Below are 19,404 nucleotides of genomic sequence, written 5' to 3'. Positions count from 1 at the left end.
GGCGACCCGTGGCTGCCAAGGGCGCAGCCCCGGCCAGGGGAACCGTCCCCACGTTCTCGCGCGCTTTCCAGACACGTCGCCGCCGCCCGTGACCTGACTTCGCCAAGGCCCGTTCCGGCGCTTCCGTCACCGCCACCCAAAAGGCAGCCACGTGACGTTGCGAGAAGCCGTGCCGGCTCTCAAAATGATTATCGCAGGTGAATCATTACCGTGGGACAGGTTCGGACTCATCGGCCTCGTCGCCCTGAGAGGCTCGTGATTTCCGGCCGTCGCTCCTTCTCGACGTCCTGACCCGTATAAACGACCAGCTACCTGCCTCGCTCATCTGGACGTCCCTCGCGCGTCAAACTCAGCGCATTCGAAACACGCCCCATCCCCCCTTTCTTCCCCAAACCCGCGCACTCCGGCTCCTCTTCACGTCTCCAGCCTGGCGACAGGTGTGCGCCTGCTCCCGGTTTGCGGAAGCCGCGTGCGCTCCTGGACGCTTCTCTCTCCCTTGGCGTCGCTCTCAGGTACCTCAGAGGCCTTGACCTTGCCTCAGAGGCCTTGACCTTGCCCGCGTCTGGTCGCCTTCATCACATCTACTGCTGCTCTAGCCGGCCCTGTTCTCTCTAGTGAATTTGGAGGAACATAAAGCACAAGGCGGGGGCGGGGGGACCTGAAAATAAACGTGTCAGATATCCTCGAAGGGAAAGCTTTTAAAGAGAGAAACTGACACCTACACAAACAGGTGGCTATACGTTGAGAACAGATGAACATGAGAAAGAACCAATTAGAAAGCTTAAAAATTAAAAAAATATGCATGTAGTAAGTGTTGTAAAAAAAAAAAAAAAAGATGACCAACAAAATAAACACATTGACAAAGTAAATCTAGAGCAGAGTTGGCTAAAGAGAATCAGTTACTGGGAGGATGAAAATGAGGAATTCGTCTAGAACACAGCTCAAAAGAGAAAGGAATGAAAAATATGTTTGTCGCGTTGTGTTGAAAGGATACACTCAGAAGTTACAATCTATGTCTAATTGCAGCCCTACTGGCAAAGAATGGAATGAAAGGTGGAGAGGAATATTTTAGGAGATCATAGTTAGTATCTTACTTCTCTGCAACTGAAGAGAAATTCCGCAGTGGGAGGAAACAGACTCTGGACTGGGCTGGTTGAGGGGGTAGGCGCTCGGCCACGAGGAGCCATATTGACTTCATGCCCTGTCCAGGAGCCGGGAGCAAAGGGAAGGTTTCTAAGAAGCGGAGTGACATGGCATGTTTTGTAGTTTTAGGAGATCACTGTTCGAGAATTGTTTTGTGAAAGGCAAAATCGAGGAAGGCAAGTTAGTTAGATAGATAGATCTTGCAGTCTCTCAGGTGAGACGTGGTCACGCTATGGCCTAAGGTAGTGACAGAGGAGACAGAAGAGAGTGAGACGTATCTCATCGGGACGTACGGGAAGGTTACAGGGCAGGACAGTGATGACTGCGGCAAGGCAGAGAGAGGGGTAAGGGAAAACGAAAGGTTATAGGCGATTCCCGGATTTCTCGTGTGAAGAACTGGCACGTGGTGGTAAATGCTCCCAAGATGGAAGAAAACGGATAGCAGAGGAATATGTAGGTGGAGTGTTCTTCATGAAAACCTTATAAATGGGTACGGGAAAGTAAGGCAGGTATGTACACGGTCGGACTGGACCTCCTCACAGGTTTCCGTTCGGTTTCGGTATGCTGGCCAGTTTGTTCGCCCCCCGGTCTCTGGGCCTCTAGTGTAATTACCTCTCATTAGAAACGCACGCTTGATGATGTTACTTTGTTCCTTAAAAACCTGCGATGGGTCCAAATCATCGAGAGTTGTCTACAGGACTTAGACTTTTTTTTCACCTCTAGCTTGTCCTTTTAGCCACAGCCTCTCATTCATGCATATGGCATTGTCATTCCTCCATGCAGTGTGAATATCCATTTAGCCAGGCCATTGCATTTACCGTACCTTCAACCAAAAATCCTCTAAGCCAGTGGTCCCCAAATTTTTATGCACCAGGGACCGGTGCTCCTATGAAAATCTAATGCCCAATGATCCAAGGCGGAGCTGAGGTGGTGATGCTGGTGCTGGGGAGCGGCTGCAGATACAGATAACGCTTTGTTCTCTTACCCGCCGCTCACCTCCTGCTGTGCGGCCTGGTTCCTAACAGGCCACGGACTGGTCCTGGTCCACAGCCTGCAGTTGGGGACACCCGCCCTAAGCAATCCAAATAGCATCTATGTATAATTGCTTCTCTGTACCCACAGGCAGAGTAAAGAAGGTTTAGAGTGTCCTCTGAAATAGATGTGGCAGGACTAGAATGCAAACAACTATATGGAAGATAAGGAAAATGTAATGTTTATTGCAGGTTTATTTTCTGGCAAACTAGAAGAGGAATAAAAGTAGAAAATGGGAAAAGAGTTTTGAGGTGCGATTTAAATTTGAAGTCGTGGAAGGACACAGGCTCAAGTAAAAATTAGCCAAGAAAGGAGAGAACTGTGGAGAAATTTAGGTCTGAAGGTGTTGATCTGGGCATCAAAAGTGAGAAGGAAGAGATAGTTATTCTGCCGGGTATCAAGATTTTAGTGTTAACTTAGGATTTCCTCATGATTTATGTGCACAATGCAGGAGGCAGCGTCATCTACACTTCTTATGGCGGTGCTTAACCACTGTGTTTTAAATATGTATCAAGAGCTCACTACGTACCAGGGACCGAGACGCCCAGAATCCCAGCGCCTTTCGCCTCGCGGGGGTCAGCTCTGGGACTTGGGCTGTTGTTCCCAGGACTACGGCTTTGAGGTGGAGGTGAAGAGCAACGGTTCTGGAATCATACAGGTCTCGGTTCAGATTCTGGCTTTGTCACCTGAGTTGTGAAGCTTCGAGCAAGTTACTTTACACCTCAAGATCTCCATATATTTTTCTCACTTGTAAATTACACTTAGTAATATTACCTCATAGGGATATGTGGTGGTTACTCAATAACTAATAGCTATTACTGCTACTGTTATTATCAGGAGGGCTGGCCAAGTGACAACAGATAATGAAAGTCTGGATTGATGACATGTTAAAGGTACGGAGATTTGAAAATGTACCTGACGTTTGTGGCCATGTTCTAGGTCCTTCTGGAAGAACCTGTTTTACCATTCTCCCAGGCTGTGGTTCAGCCTCAGGGTACCATTCGTGCATTCATGGGATGCACATTTGAGACTCGGAAGCCCATGTCTCTCCTTACTTGCTGACGTATAGCTCAGCGTATCCATTACCACTAAACTAAGAAGGACAAAATGGCATTAATACAGCCATCACAAATTCGAATGGTACCCTTCGCTACCAGTTCCTTTCGCTATTGTTTTGATCGCTGTTTTTCATCCAATCTCAGCTTCTTTGCAGTAGATAAGCTGTCATAATTTTGTGCTTAAATTGAACCTGAACCTAATTCACCCTCAGAGCTTATCTGGCTTCCTCATATCTACTCACCTAATCTGATAATACCCTATTTATTAGAGTTAACAGTCATCCTACTGAGCCGGTCTGACTTTTCTGTTTTAAGACCATGCCCATAAGTATGGTTAACCTTCCACATACGAACTTGACACAAATAAGTGAACGATTTCCCATGACTGAAGGGAAGCAGACCACAGGCTCTGAATGAATTCGCACTGTGACTTGCTCATTTCCACGTAGAAGAGGACACTTGATCGCAAGGGTGCGGCGGAGCAGAATGGCACATGGAGATGCCTGGAGTCACCTGGGAAGACTTGGACAAGGCTGGTCTTAAGGAAGGTTGAGAAGGGTACAGGAATTAGGAGACTGGTTTTTGTCCGAGATACCGAGATCTGGGGGATAAATTATGTTTCTTATCCATAGCAACACTGATATTGGGACAATAGGACACAGTCAAGGACTAAGAAGAAGAGTCACAGCAGATAACTGATAGTAGTGCTTTATTCTTCCGTTGCTTGTCTCTATATTTTTGTCATTTACTAAAACTGCAGTGTCTCTTCTGTTGAAGGGAAATAAAGTTTCCCGAGTAGACATGTCTCTGATACCACAAAGAGAAGAAGAAAGGTGTGTCTGCTTGTCTTTAATCCACTAATCCACGAGGGTGCTGATTATTGATGTCCTTGTTCACTAACATAGGCTAGCGATTTCTATCATGGAAGATTGTGCTTTATCTTGCTAAAATCTAACATCTAATTAGCTTCCTAAAGCTTGAAACAAGTCGCTTTTAGTAAATCGCTTTTGAAATGCATCATCCTCTGTCAGGACAAAGGCGACAGTAGCTTCATTATCTTTCCGCTTTTGAAATCGTTGCGACCCGTGGTTCGCCCACTGTGTAGACGGAGCCGTGAGCCCCTCTGTCATTTCTGACAATTCCTGGACCTTGTGCCAGTGATTCACAGGGAACGTTGGTCACAATACTTGCTTTCCAAGAACCAGTTAGATCTGCCTCAGGAAGGAGTGGTTTCGTCATATCTTCCAGATCGTTTAGGCCTCTGCCAGGAAAACAGAGTTCTCGTGCACACGTCCCAGATCTCTCGGGATTCCTCTATGAAGATGTATGGCCCAGAAGCGCGGAGAGCAGTCGCGGGGCTCGTGGGAGGACGAATACAGCTGTTATAGAGCGGCTCGTGTCCTTGACATAATGTCAGGAGCCGCCTCCGGGAACTAGGTGGGTCATCGTGCATTAAGGCTGCTCCGAGTCACAGAGTCACGCCGTAGGCTAAATCGTAGTCCATGTGTGAATCCCTTCTTAGAGGTGCCCCGACACGTGCAAGCCAGGCTTCTTGTCTTTCCGGGCCAGCGTCACTCAGGGCTGCTGTGCAGACTACGTTCTATGAATTTCCATCTGTAAAAGCGAAGTCAGACCCCAGTGCCGCGCTGTGCTGCCTCAAAGCGCCCGAAGAAAGCATCTGTCACGTGCTTCTAAAGCACCGGAGAAGGGCTTTTTAGTAGTCTTGGACCCAAACCTTCAAGTCTTCGTGGAAAACGGCTTTGCAGGTCCAGGGCTGTGAGAGGGCGGCATGAGGAAGGGCAGGTGCGTGGTGGTGGCTGGGGCTGCTTGCCTTTCTTTTGCTGTGTCCTATCTTTAGCTCCTTCCTGAGCTTCAGTGGCGGTCGGAAAGAGACCAGAAGAAAGGAAAAGAAGCTAAAGGTCTGAAAAAAGAAGGCGTGTCCTTAATCAAACACTATCTGTTCATTGTGTGCCTTGCGGGGGCCTCACGGCCGCCCACCTGGGAGGTGACAGGTGTCTTGGCCGTCTCTGCCTCCAGAGCAAGGGCAGTCCAGATGGCAAGAGGAACAAAAACGACCGGAAGAATAAAGAACAGGATGACACAAGTCCCAAGGGCAGCACCCGGGGGCTGTAGTCGCCCAAGCAAGGGAGAGGGATTGGGGATTGATTCGTTTATTTATTTTTAACCAGCTTTTCAGAAACGTACCTGCAAAGTGTCCGAACAGTATTACATGTTGTTCATAGCTAACGCTTGTCCAGCGCCTCACTGTGTACCAGGTTCTATTTTGCGTACATCATTTCGATTAATCTTAACAACACTACCGTGTGCAAAGTGCTGTTTTTTATTTTCAGAAGAGAAAACTGAAATGTCGTGAGCTGACGTGTACAAAATCAGGGACTGCAGAGGTCAGGCTTCAGTCCCGGTCATGTCCTAACGTCGTCAAGAGCTCGTGGCTGGGGGAGGGGATTGAAAACAGGCGGTTGATAACGGTTCGGCACTCGGAGCGCTTGTCTGGCGCCCGTTCGCTTAATGCTGCCTTATGAGCATTTCCCCCCCCACCCCCCTCTGTTATTACGAACATTTGAAATGAACAAGGCTTCAGTGAAGCCGGGCTTTCTTTTCTGGGCGATGCCAGTTCGAGGGCAGCCATGGGCCTGGGAAGTGGCCGTCACAGGCGGTCTGCAGTCCACAGTCCCTAGTTGCTACCAGGCAAGCGACCACCTTGGACGGGGGTGCCGCCAGCCTCCGTGGGCCGGTGTCAAGGCAGAAATGGGGACAGCGATCACTCGAGAGCTCGGAGGTGAACATTCGGGCTGAGTAAAGTCCCCACGCCCGGAGCTCTAGGCAACAGACAGAAGCAGGTGGTTGAATAGGAACTGAACCCATCAGAGGCGTGGCAGGGCGGGGTGCTGATAAGGGACAACAGCTGGGGGCCATCTCGGCAGGGTGCGGGGGGAGTTGGGGGGGCAGCCTCAGGCCCGGCTGGACTCGGCACCTCCTCAATACGCAGCCAGGGGCTTCCAAGGATGTTTCTTCTTGGAGTTCTCTAATGCCTTAAAGGAACTGTGTGCTTTGCTTAGAAGAATGCCTTTTTTTTTTTTTTTTTTTTTTTTTTTTTTTTTTTTTTTTTTTTTTTTTTAGCAGATAGAAGGGAGGCAAGAGGAGGATCTGGTTTTTAAGGAGGAAGATGAAGCGTTAAGCTTGGAGGGGTGGTAAGACATCCGGAGAAGAGGTTATGGGGAACTGTAGGGCCGGCCGTGGAGGCAGGGCGGAGTGGGAGGCATGGCTTAAGGAATTTGCCATGCCAACATTTTATTGAAGTCAAAGGGGGAACAGAAGGGAGAGCAAAGGACCAACACCCACTTCTAGGAACAGAGAGAGAGTTCAGCCAGAGACGTAGATGAAAAGTGCGTTGCTAGAGAATTTGGCCATTCTCAGGAATCTAGCTGGTTTCATGAAAAGGAGATAAATACAGCTTTTTGTATAAGAAATTTGCTTTCTGAACAAATCGTGTTAGGAGGTGATGGCCCAGCTGAAGATTTAATCTGCAGTAAATGAAGTTAAATAAAAGAATCCTTTTGGAGAGTAAGAGTTAAAATACAGAGAGGAATAAATCCCCCCAAAACCACAAAAAAAGCTACTCTTTGACGAGAACCGTTGGCACATGGGACTTTGCCAGTCAGATGCATATCGACAATGCAGACTTTGCTTGACAAATAAAAATATTTCTGCCAGCAGTAAAATTTTCCCAGAATAATATAAAGTGAAGAAATACTTTCACATGCTGCAAGATGGACTCACTGCTGCGGAAGGACTGGGGGAGAAGACGGGGTCTGGCCCCGCCTCGCACGTGGCCGCCCGCCTCTCCAGGACAGTCAGCCCTTCCCGCCCCGGCTCGCCGCCGAGTCCGAGAGGGTGGTCATGGCCTTCAAAACGAAAAGCGTAAGGAATTTGGTTATGATTTTTACAAGTTATTAAAACATAGGCAGCCAAAATAATTTTTCCTTCAATATTCTAAATCCAGATATAGTCAGGTAGAGTATAGCATTTTATTTTTAGTTCCTCTGGAGTTTATGGAGTCAGAGGGCGATGAACCAGGTTTGATCCTCTTCGGACATATTTTCTTTTCTCCTGGGCTGCTTCTCGCAAGTTGGTCAAAGGCAAATTATGCAGCAGAGGGACAGAAAGCTACCGAGGCATCGCCCTTGCCACCCTGCTCCCGAGTCTTAGAGAATCGGACAGATGGACAGAATCGTCTTGTGCCCCTGAGCGAACATTAACTAAAACGTGGGCAGAGCCAGTGTGGGCTTGGAATTCGAGCGGCTAGAAGCTCCCGGCGAGCAGAGGGCGTGACATAAGCAGCGGTGTCAGCTGTATTTATGGCCTGGGGTATCTCGTTCGGTCCCTGTGTATGAGAGCCATGCCGATCACCTGTGTGGCTTTGCTAACATATGGTGACAGTCACTTGACTGGTGTCTGTTTCGTCACCTGTCGAGTTACACTCTTCATCAGCTGTCCGGCTCTGTGCGCTTCCGAGCCGTGAATCACGCGACTCCTGGAGCGTGGTCTGCAGAGGCCGTGGCGACAGCCTTCGCGGGTCTCATGGTTTACAGCCAGCAGCTGCTCGGCACCACCCGACAGTGGCTCACGCGGGAGCATGCAGAGGGAGTGCCGACGAGTCCAGGCTACCCTTCAGAATAGTCTGCTTTATATTCTAGCCTTTCGATTTTGTTTTTTAAAGGAAAGTTAGTGAATGTGCGGATTTTCCATTTAACGGAAACGTATGGAGTCTCCTCTTAGATCCCATTAGCACCTACGCGTGGTGGTAACTAGCACTGAGGGGTGGAGGAGGTGACAAAGATGAATTACGATGCCTTTTTCTCAGGACGAGATGATTCGAGAGATGTGCACAGACCTCAGGAGTGCTTCATTCAACGTCCTGAGGGCAGAGAGGGGACATTGGCTTAGAGGCGGTGGCTTCGACATGGATGTTAGTGGCAGGTAGAGGTCATTGTTAGAGCTGGGACAGAAAGGAGACAGACATTGCAACAAATAAAGGGAAAGTCTGGAGGCGGGAGTTTTTTGCGGGGTGGTGGTGGTGGTGAGTCACCGACCAATTTTAGAAGCCTGGGGAACGTGTGTAGCATCACTAGGAAGTCGGATTGCTTAAGGCCAGACTCCGGAAGGATCCAGATGACAAGCCGAGGGATGTGAACTAATAGGTGATGGTCACTGGGGACCTACAGAGGATGTTAGAGCAAAAGAGTGACGTAAGCAAAGTTCGCGGGAGAAGTCCGATTTCGTATGATTGCAGTTAATGTGAGGATCAGAGAGCAAGAAACTGGGAGATGCGAAGGCTTGTTTTCGAGGGTCTGGTGATGGGCTTCTGGGAACTATTAGCAGAGGCGCTGGTAAGGCCTGGAAAGGGATAAGGGGAGAGCAGTTGCGGAGCAGGTGATGATGCAGCTCAGTGTCTTACAGGTGTGCGTATCACAGACTAAAGAAAAGGAGAAAGCAGCTTCCTTAGAAATGTGCTTGGAAGAACTGCCCACGGCGGGCAAATGGAGCGTTGAGACTAATGGAAAACGGGAACGAGTCACCAGTGGAGCTTTCGCTTGGGAATTCTTGGCGGGTAGTTAGCTGGTAAGGATGGGCTGGTACCCAGGTCTGGTGAAGCGGATTTGCCTGAGAGCAGGAGTTGGAACGAGGAGCATCAGGGTTTTGGGAGTTAGGAGGTGAGAAGTCATGATGTGCATGGCACAGAGAAACATGTCGCATGACCTTGTGACAGACTGAGGAAAGGGTCCTCCTGGGGGGCAGGGTGGTGTCGTGAGAAGGCGGCGGTGGGGACCTTTGGGGACGTGCCGTTGTTGGGGTGGATTGATGGGTAGGGGATTGCGAGTGATGAGTTTTGTTTGTAAAGTTAAATAAGGTGCCCGAAGGAGAGTTAAAACGCCATATTTAACAGACTGTCGAACATTTCCAAGAGAGTGTCTGGGCCAGAACTCAGGGCGGTTGATGTGAATGAGGAACTGACCAATGACGTAAAAGCAGAAGACCCAGGAATAGACGTTTGGAGTTTGGAAGCTAGAGGTAAAAGAGAGGCCGTGAAAGATCTCTTGGGGTTTATTGCAGGATTATTAGCTATAACTATAGGAGAATAAAGGAAATACCGCAGAAGCTCTGGACAGAGGGTTTCGAAAAAAGGTGGTCGTGACAGTGTAGAATAAGCTGGGTGGCTTAGGGGAGCTGAGCACGTGAAAGGTCGTTGGCATCAGGTTGGGGTGGCGGGGGCCGAGGTTTCCCTGGAACAGCAGAAGAATGGAGGGGCAGGTGCGGGAGTTGGGCTGTGGGCCCCTCCCTGTGCTTCCTGACGTATCATTATGGGCGCATTCTGTTCAGTTAACTGTGGTTCCTTTTCCTCTGCATTAAACCTCTGAGCTTCACTCTTCCATAGTCTTTACTCCTTTCGTATGTCCAATATCAGAATGCTCTAGATATAATAGTTCTAGGAGTCCATAGACTTCTGTCTTTTCAAATTTGATTCTGATTCTGTGAATCAGACCCGAATTAAAATTCAAGCAGTTCCTCTATGAGACCTCGACTAGGAAGTCTAATTCTGGGAGCTGTTATTTTAAGAGCCGACTCCAACTCCATAGCAATTCTTCCTTGTCCTGATCTGTTGTTTTAATGTCATTTAATGAAACATAAATATGGCCCTGTTATTTAGGTTTCAGTTTTGAGGGTGTACGAAGTAAGATCAGGGGGCTAGGAGACTGATGGTCCTCATGAAGCCCTGGTAGCCTAGAGAGGTGTCTGGCAGCTAGAAGTGCAAAATCTTTGTCTTTTGAGAAAAGTTTTGTTCCTAAAGTTCTGTTGTCCTTTGGTTTGTCCCTTAAATAACAGCGAAAGCCATGAACAGTGGCCTAGGACTGTGTGACCTGTACCTTCACTGTAGAACCCAGTCTCCAATTCCAGTGTCATTCTGACGGAGACGGGCCGCCACCCTTCCGCTCCTTGGCAGCTCCAGGGCCCTCGTCCCCCCGCTGTGTTCACAGTTGTCGCCAGGCATTCTTCCGAACACTTAGTCATAGAGGCCAGAGTCCCAGTGGGAGGGGGTCATTGGAAGGACGCTGAGGACTGAGTTGGAGCTTTTAGCAGGGGCCAGGGGTCCTCAGAAAGGGCTCTGGACAGGGCTCAGAACTCGCCAGGAGGGCAAAGACGCGAGGAAGAAGTGATGCTCTCCTAGCGACAGGAGAGGGCAGGAAAGCCGGAGCCCTCACCCTTTGTGTGTGTGTGTGGGGGGGGAGGGGGGTCATTTGCCCTTTGTATTAATTCTCATTGAATTCTTGGGACAGCTCTGAGGAGTGGGTAGGACCTATGCCCATTTTACAGATGAACTAGTTGTGGGTCAGCCAGAGAAGGAAACTGTAGTCACACTGCAGACAAGTTGACGGAACTAGATCGAACCGGTCCTGCTTGATCCAGGCCGTTCCCCGTGTCACGTCACTCGTTAGCGGGGCAGGAGAAGGACAGGTCTGAGTGTAGACGCTTCTTAGTGCTCGTATCGGACAATCCGGGACCACGTGCTATTATTAACTTGACTTCTCTCCCCCCATTTGTTTCTTGTCTGTGATCTGTTCTTTCGGTTGACACACCATTGTCCACTCCAGGAGACAGACCGGGTCTGTTTGCATCCTGAACAGAAAGTGTTTCAGCATCTCTGAGTGAGCCTTGTGTGTGTCTCTCTGCTGCATTCCTTCCCTCCGGAGGCAGGCGGGGCGCAGCTGTGGCTGTCAGGCGCAGAGCACAGCTGTGGTCAGCCGCCAGTCGGCACCGGGGCACTTGGTGTCACGGTCCCATGGCTCGCGTATGCCCAGCTCAAGCTGCTGCGTGACTGGCATTCGTGGGGGCCGATGTCGGGGGAAGAATTCCAGGCGCTCTGTAGGAACAGTTTCGCAATCCCTCGTATTCCATCTGCCACGTGTTCTCATAACGATATCATGAATCCAAGCTCGTTTGCACAAAGCCCACTTGCTGGTTGCCTGATTTATGTACTCCGGAGGAATTCTGCCTATCACTTGACCATGAGGGCTTTCATTGCCTCCGAAATCTTTGAACAAAGCTGTGTTTTCATCCTGATTTTAATGCACCTAAGTTATATATGATGTGTATTTTGTTCAACTAATAATGCTAAGTATAGGAAAAAGTACCATCAGGGTAATCAATCATTAATATATTTGTGGTGCTGGCTGGTAGGTTATTACCTTGAGAAAAACAACAGACTCATTGACAACAACTAAGAACAGCAAATGGAAATTCTCGCTTAGATGTCTTTTTACTAGGCGGCTGCTTCTTCTTTTTTCATTTAAAATGATGAAATGAAACTAACAGAAAGTATTTCCTTTTTTTGCTATTTTGCAGAAAAAACCACTGTCTGCAATAATAAAGGAAGTCTGTGATGGGTAAGTGTCGCTCAACATTCATCTGAGGGGCTGCAGCCCACAACTTTAGAGGCGGACAAAAAATTCTCGAGCAACTGTGAAATTTAATTCCTAAGTCACTGCTCGACTTGCTCAAAGACATGGAGAAGTGCTGCGCAAGGTCTGCACGCCTCTTCCCACCCCAAAGTCTCTGCTGGTTCTCAAAGAGGAGAGAGCCCGAGGGCTGGGGCGCGCACACTGGGGCGGTTTCTGTTTGTTTTGAAAAGTTGGGTTCATTCATCCTTCTCAGCAGGGAGCGGTGGAAAGTTCCAGAGGTTAAATAGACTCTTCGTCTGACGTGCATTTAGAGGACCGCTCTGGTCCCCCCCTAAAGTAATTTAAAAGACAGGTCGGTGGCAGCGGCGCTGCCACCTGGGCTGTCGCAAGCCCACGGCTTTCCCGCCCCTCTCGGGCTGCCCCAGCAATTCGAAGAGATACACACACGGAAGTGGCGTGCTCTGAAAAGTTGCGTTTTTTTTATTTTTAAGGCAGACCCGTGGCTCGTGCATTACCTGGAGTTTCTTTAAGACCCGAGATACTTAACTAGAATGTTCCAACATGGAGCAAGCGTACCGACGGGGGACTGTAGAATGAGGAGACTGTCGAAATGCGGCAGTGGTCAGAAATTTAAATTGCATTCATTTCCTTTGTTTTCTTCTCTCTGCTCCTTTCCTTCAAAATTGGGAGGAATAGAACTTTATATTTAAATACCCCCCGCCCCACGCCAAAGCCATGAAGATGGAATGCTTAAAGGTGAGCAGTCCGCTTGAAAAAGACCTAGACGATCCACTTAGGAAATGACGAGTCTCCGGGTGACGGAGGGCGGGCTAATGTCATTTTGTTTCAGAAGCTACTTTGCGGGCACACTGACCGCTGGCCCGATTCTAATCGTGGCGTATTTAACTCATCTAACGCTATCACGCTGTAAAAACGAAAACGAGCCTGTGCCGTTTCTCTGATCGCTTTATGCCTGTCTTTTTAAGGTGGTCCCTGGCCAACCACGAATACTACGCACTGCAGCACGCGGACAGTTCGAACTTCTACATCACCGAAAAGGTGGGTCGGCGCGTGGTTCGCTCTGGGACACTTGCACTCGAGGACGTTAGAACGTGGCCGGCGTTGGCTCTGGTCAGGCCTGGACGTGCTGCTCTGCGTTTTATGTCGACCCGCCGTGAAAACGAAGTCTGCGAGGCCAGCGGCTGGTCTCTGAGTGTCAACGAGGCGGCGCTCGGCCCGCTCGAGGGCGAAGGCCAGACGTATTTCTGCGTCCAGTTTCAGCGACCGCGCTGGCCTCCGACCAGGGAATCCCGATGACCGCTCTTACGGCGTGGTTAAAGCGTTTATGCGACACTTGGCGACAGTGTAGCTGTCCTTTCTCAGACCTTTTTTCTGTTGTTGTTGTTCCTTTAAGCTGTCTTAAAGTAGCTGAAACGACAAGTAATCTCCTCAAAGGTGGCATTGTGTAGGCACTGAGCGTGCTATGGCTTTTGGGAATCTGCTTGCTTCTTGGCTGATTTTTATGGTTTGGGGAGCTTGGCGGGGTGAGGAGAGGCGTATGAAGACTGCAGTGGCTCTGGCGGCAAATGACATTAACATCTTAAGATTTCTGAAATGGGAGGGTAAAGCTAACACTTATTCAGCACCTACTGTGTGCCAAGAACTGGGACACATTACTGTCGATTTCCTCCTCTAACTAACCTGGGATGTAAACGATACTGGCTTTGGGTAAAAGGGCGAAAGCGAATCCTCAAAGTCAAGTTGTTTAGTGCGTGCCTCGGGGTGGTAAACAGCAGGATCGACGAGCGAGTCCCCATCTTCACGCATCTATCCCTTTCCTTTGGGGATTTCCATGAGAGTTTAGTGCTTGGCCCAGTCTTATGGGGTGCTCAGTGACATGCAAAGGAGCCAATATCGTCCTCATGGAACGATGACCTCGTGGGGTTGGCCCTGGGAACAGGTTTCACCACGACGAGGTGGTCGGTGCTGGGACAGAAGTAACGTGGGAGACTTGGGTCACCTCAGGCGCCATGCTTTGCTCTTCCCTACCAGTGGTCCCTAGAGTCACTGCAAGTTTACCCAGAATCAAGGGGCAGGGGAAGGTGGGCCCAGTAATGAGGGTCTTCGCCCACTGAGACTGCTGACTAGACCCTGAGGAGGGCGTATGGGGGCGGGGCATTCAGTTCCCCTGGAGGGGGCGCAGCCAGGGGCCCAGAAATGCTTCTAGAAATTGCTTTGTTCTTCTCAGATGGGCACTGGAGTTTTCATAACCAGCTGTGTTTTCCTCTTCAACCTGATGGCCCACCTGCTGACACTTAGCAAATGGACTGGGTTTCCTGGCCTGTGTTGTTAATTTTACTTGTTCCTTTCATTGATTTCACAAACACTTAATTTCCTGTCTTTATTTTCCCCTTGCTTCATTTTCTTAATACTTTTCATTTATTTCATACTACATTCATATAATATGCATGCTATTCTTTGTGAGATAAAGAGGAAATAAATAAGTGAAAGGTAAATGTTAGCAGTTAAAGGTATTATTGTTGATATCCTTAAGAAGAAGACTGTCTCATTTCAACTGGGTTCACCTTTTAAAGGCAACTGAAATATTGTGACTTTTGGGGGTATTATTGGAAAATATTGGACAGTTTTCTACTAGTTGGGGTATAACAGGAAAAGTGTAAAAATTATTATTTGATAAAATGATAGGATAATAAAGGCCATAATAGGGTTTTTCAAATATCATCAATTAGTGGATAGTGGATAGTGAAATCAATTAGCTGGTTATAATAGCATTGAAAATTGGAATATATTAGAAAGAACAGGTCAGGGTATATCACCCATGTAGTTTGTAAAATACTCGCATTGTACACACACATACGTAATACATGTACACTGTGCGGGACTTTTGCCCTGGGTTGTGGTCCAAAGGCCACTGAGTCACAAATATCCCTGCCTTTGATTAATCTGTATTGGCTCGTGTCCCTCCCTCGGTGGCTGTCCTGTCTTCTGTCACCATTGTCAGGAGACCTCGGTTGGTCGGAGGTCACTAAGGACAGGATCCTCCGACTGTAGGACTTGGGCATCGCAGAGAGAACCTGTCTTGCCTGCAGATTTAGATCCCAGCCCCCGAGACTGAGACCGCGTGGGCCAGCATGTGGCTGAAAATTTTGCGTTTTCAGAGCCCTCTGTGGACATCCGGTGCAGGACACCGGGGCCACCGGAGGAACCCTGCTCGAGACAGCTTTTCCAAAGAGTCAGGGTCTGTGTCGGGCACTGCGCCATGAACACAAGTCGTGCGCTGAGTCTGACTTAGGAGTGTGTGTGTGTGTGTGTGTGTGCGCGCGCGCGCGTGCGCGTGCAGCTGATTCTCAGAATAAGTTTAAAATTCATATAGTAGTCATGGTTTTGTTCTAATTAAAATTGACATAGACTCAGAAAATTCAAACTACTCAGGATGGTGGGGACATTATTATTTTGCTGGGCATCCTAGTCATTTGGGGGAAGTTTTGTTTGTCTCGATGAAGTTTTTAACGCTGAATTCAAAAGGCACTGCCACCTAGGTCTGGGGCCGGTGTGTGCCTGCTGGGGGTGGGGAGACAGCAGGGCTTATTCTTTCGGTAAGAGTTTAGGGAGTGAGACGGCTCATCTTCCTAATTGCAGCCCTTTGTTTGTAAATAAAATGCCATTGCTCTTCCTCCTGCAGCTGTCACTGGCACAGCTGCCTGCGCATGTGACACAGAACTCAACACACACAGGGCAGGAGAGGGACCTCGAATCCTGTCTCCGCAGGGACAAACTCGGGCTGTCTTTAGTCAGTCGTCGGGTCCATCCAGTCCCTTGCAAAATTCCTAAAAATAGGGCTATTTTCCACTTTTAAAGTAATGTATTTAACACCATCCTGGTTACTTACAACCCAGTGAGTTAGGTAATATTTGCATCACCATGGTAACTGGTGACTAACTTTTGAAACTTGTGCATGTTCTTACTGATTTTCCATCGTGTACGAGGTGGTCTCCCTTCCTCTGCCACAGATAAAACACCACCTGTAATTTTAGGAAGGGTGATTCCCCATGTCCAGCGAGCTAACATACTTGTGACAGGTGGATGGGTGCTCGCCCCTACTTTTCTCTTGTGGTCCAAGCTCATTCCCTGGATTGTCTCGTTTGCTTCTTAGGCCATTAACTTCAGTTTTTCAGGCCACGTTTTTGAGCAGGGTTAAGCAGAAGTGTAGCAGGTGCCTGAGAGAAAGTGAAGGTTCAGCTATTCACAGATTCAAATTCTTCCCCAGAGACTGTTATATCTTAGGGCTATATCAGAGAGAGGGGGTGAGGGGAGAGAGAAAGAGAAGAGGAGGGAGGGGGAAGGGAGGGAAGGATGGGGGAAGGGGTGGGAGAGGAAAGGAGGAAGGGAGGGAGGGAAGGAAGAGGGAGGAAGGGAGGGAAAGAAAGAGGATAAAAATTGAAAAGTGAATTTAATGTTTTTAGCTTTATGGAGGCATAATTGACAAAATCAGAGGACATTTTAGTGTACATCATGGTAATTTGATATATGTGTACATCGTGAAAGGATTCTTACCATCTAGTTAGTTAACACGTCCATCACTTCATTCATTCATTCATTCATTCAGTGAGAACATTTAAGTTCCGCTTTCTAAGCAAATTTCAGTCATATAATACAGTGTTGCCAGCTATAATTACATTTGACATTTGATCCTCAGACCTTGTTCGTTTTATAGCTGAAAGTTTGTGCTCTCTTACCAGACTCTCTACTTCCTCCCACCCCTCAGCCCCTGGCGGCCACTTTTCTCCTCTCGATTTCTGCGTTTGACTTGTTGTTGTTATTGTTGAGATTCCGCATATAAGTGATGCCATGCGGTGCTACCACTGATCTTCTTCATCGAGTCGTCTGGTGACAGACACTTAAGTCGTTTCCATACCTTGGCTGTTATAAATGTCTCAGTGAACGCGGGGGTGCACGCATCTCTTTGAGATCCTGGTTTTATTCCCTTCGGCTATATGCCCAGAAGTGGGACACCTGGATCATTATGGTGGTCTCGTTTTTGATCTTTTGAAGAACTTTCATACCATTTTCCACAGTGGCTGCACCAATTTACACTCCCATCAGCAGTGTGCGAGGGTTCTCTTTTCTCTACCTCCTCGCCAACAACCCTCCCCCTCTCCCTCTTCCTTCCCTGTCCCTCTTTCTTATGATAGCCATTTTAACAGGTGTGAGATGAACTCTCATTTCGGTTTTAATCTGCATGTCTCTAACGATTAGTGACGTTGAGGATCTCTTCATGTACTTGTTGGTCATTTGTATGTCTTCTTTGAAAAAATGTCTGTTCAGCTGCTTTGCCCGTTTTTAATTGGATTGGTGTTTTGTTTTGTTTTGTTTTGATATTGAATTGTAGGAGTTCTTTATATATTTAGGGTATTAACCCCTTATCAGATATATGATTTGCAAATATTTTCTCCATTCCAAAGGTTGCCTTTTCATTCTGTTGATGGTTTTCTCTGCTGTGCAGAAGCTTTTTAGTTTTGTGTAGTTCCACTGGTTTATATTTGTGAATTGTGTCTGTCAACTTTAAATATCCCAGTGGAATTTGTCTTCTGATAAAGAGTGATAGTTATACGCATTTTAGTTCATGATCCTCATTCCAGTCTGATGATGGAGGCATTATTATCTTCATTTTACAGTGAGGAACATAAGACAGAGGTTATGCAACCACTTGTTTAGGCCATACAGATAAGCGGTGGTCAGGCTGAGGCTTGGACCCAAAGCCTCCTAGGCTACCTCCTAGACACCTTCCTGCCCCGCGGCCTGGGCCCCAGTTTATTCATGATGCTGTTTCTTTGCTGATACAAGGCCAGCGATCCGGATGGCAACTGCCTCAAGAAAATAGATGCGGGAAGTTATGGCCTGTGAGCACTGGTTACCAGCTTTGGTCTGTGGCTTCCTTGTTCCTTAAGAGGATAACTTGGAGGACGTTGTAACAGATAATCTTCCACTCACCAGGGATTAGCAAGTTCATGTTCATTTGACTTTGGTGTGAATTATATAATTGTCATCCTTAATTCTAAGCATGCAGAAAGGTGGTTCTCCAGAGAGCATGGGGCACGGTGGAGGATGCCCCTAGGAGGTGGTGTACTGTGGACAATTGAAGTTTTGTCACAATTTCAGAGTGGCATTTGGTTTCTTCCTAGGCATTCTGGCTCCTCAGACAGGCCATGAGCTTCCCAGAATCCCCAGGCAGACAGGAATTGTGTTCCCCAGGACTGGTATTTGCCACTAGGTCAGGAGACAACTTAATTATCATGCAGAATGCAACTCGGCTATCACGTTATCACGCCTTGAGCACTAGGCTCCACAAAGAGCACAGTGAGATGAATATGTTGATTTTCTGCATTCCTGTATCCCAGGGTCTAGAAAGTCTTGAAATTGGCACAGGTTTTGAGGAAGGAAAGGAAGGAACCAAGTAATTACAGTAGTCCCTCCTTATCTTCAGCTTCAGTTACCACAGTCAGCCATGGTCTGAAAATATTAAATGGACTATTCCAGAAATAAACAATTCATCAGTTTTGAATTATGTGCTGTTCTGAGAAGTGTGATGCCATCTCATGCAGTCCTGCTCCGTTCCAGCCGGGGCATGACATCTCTGTTCACTGTCTCCACTCTCTGTAGGCTCCCACCTGTTAGTCCCTTGGTGGCTGCCTTGGTTATCAGATTGACTGTCACAGTCTCAGCATTGCCAAAGTAAGTAATGTACGTCAGAAATTCCCCAAAGGTACACCATCACCCGCAGGGCCTCTCTTCCATTTAGAACAGGGCTGGCGAGTCCAAAGGAACTGGTTCCAGCCCTGTGGGTGGAGGTCAGCATTGCATAGACACTGTGGGTGGCGCTTCTGAGCTAGGTCGAACAGCACAAGAATACGTGTCTCTGTCGGTCGCTAACAAATGAGAATGGGGTGTTGGGCTGACTCAGGAACGCCGCCTTTTGAGTGTGAAGGCCATAGGCTCTCTAATGAAGGCTGTTGGGGGCATCTATTAGCTATGTCTGCCTCTGTTTTGTGTTGATGTCCTTAAACACAAGCCATGTCAGGTCGACTTGGTTTCTCTCTTTAGAGTGGCTGAGATATTGCAGGGTTTAGGGTAGTTCCAGAAAAAGACTGGGGGACTTTCTTCTTCTCTGGGTATAATGTGAAAAGTGTAAAGTAGCTTTGAAACGATAAGATTATAGGAAAATAGAGGTAATAATAGTGTTTTGCAAAATGTAGGTTATCACTTAGTGGGTATAAAATCAATTTAGTAGGTTGAAAGAGCATTAAAAATGGAGTGTAATAGAGTAGAAAAAGATCAGAGTATGTTACATGTGTCGTTTTCTGAAATATTTGTTTTGTGTACATGTGTAGTCTTAGTTTTTACTCTGGCTTGGGGTCAAAAAAGTTTGAAAGTCACAGAAAATCATTGCAAAGGGGATTACATCGGGAGAATAAGTACAAGTGCTGTATGCTAAGTGGCTTAAAGAAGCCCCATGTGTGCCATGGGTTTATCCCTGAACACACACACACACCTCGCCGCCACCACCACCACTGAACAAAATACAAAACAAACTAAGCCATGTCTTTTCCTGGGGAGCTGCCCAGCCTCTGCCTCTTACAAGGGGCAGATCATTGGGTTGGTGTCATGCGTCC

At 47.9% G+C, this 19,404-nt stretch overlaps 1 protein-coding gene across 5 annotated transcripts in view; it reads left to right on the top strand.

Moving 5' to 3' along the window:
- ELMO1 (engulfment and cell motility 1) overlaps positions 1–19,404 on the top strand; it is a 422,552-nt gene that overhangs the window by 88,512 nt on the left and 314,636 nt on the right. For all 5 annotated transcript variants that reach the window (XM_036230489.1, XM_036230485.1, XM_036230487.1 and 2 more), the window contains exons 3-4: positions 11,658–11,698; positions 12,700–12,772. In XM_036230489.1, coding sequence (XP_036086382.1) covers positions 11,658–11,698; positions 12,700–12,772 — 114 coding nt within the window. The remainder of the gene's footprint in view (positions 1–11,657; positions 11,699–12,699; positions 12,773–19,404) is intronic.

The sequence above is a fragment of the Rousettus aegyptiacus genome, unplaced genomic scaffold (genome assembly GCF_014176215.1).
Source record: "Rousettus aegyptiacus isolate mRouAeg1 unplaced genomic scaffold, mRouAeg1.p scaffold_m13_p_13, whole genome shotgun sequence".
Lineage (NCBI taxonomy): Eukaryota > Metazoa > Chordata > Mammalia > Chiroptera > Pteropodidae > Rousettus > Rousettus aegyptiacus.
Note: the sequence above shows the minus strand (reverse complement) of the source record. Positions and strands in the feature narration are given on the sequence as shown.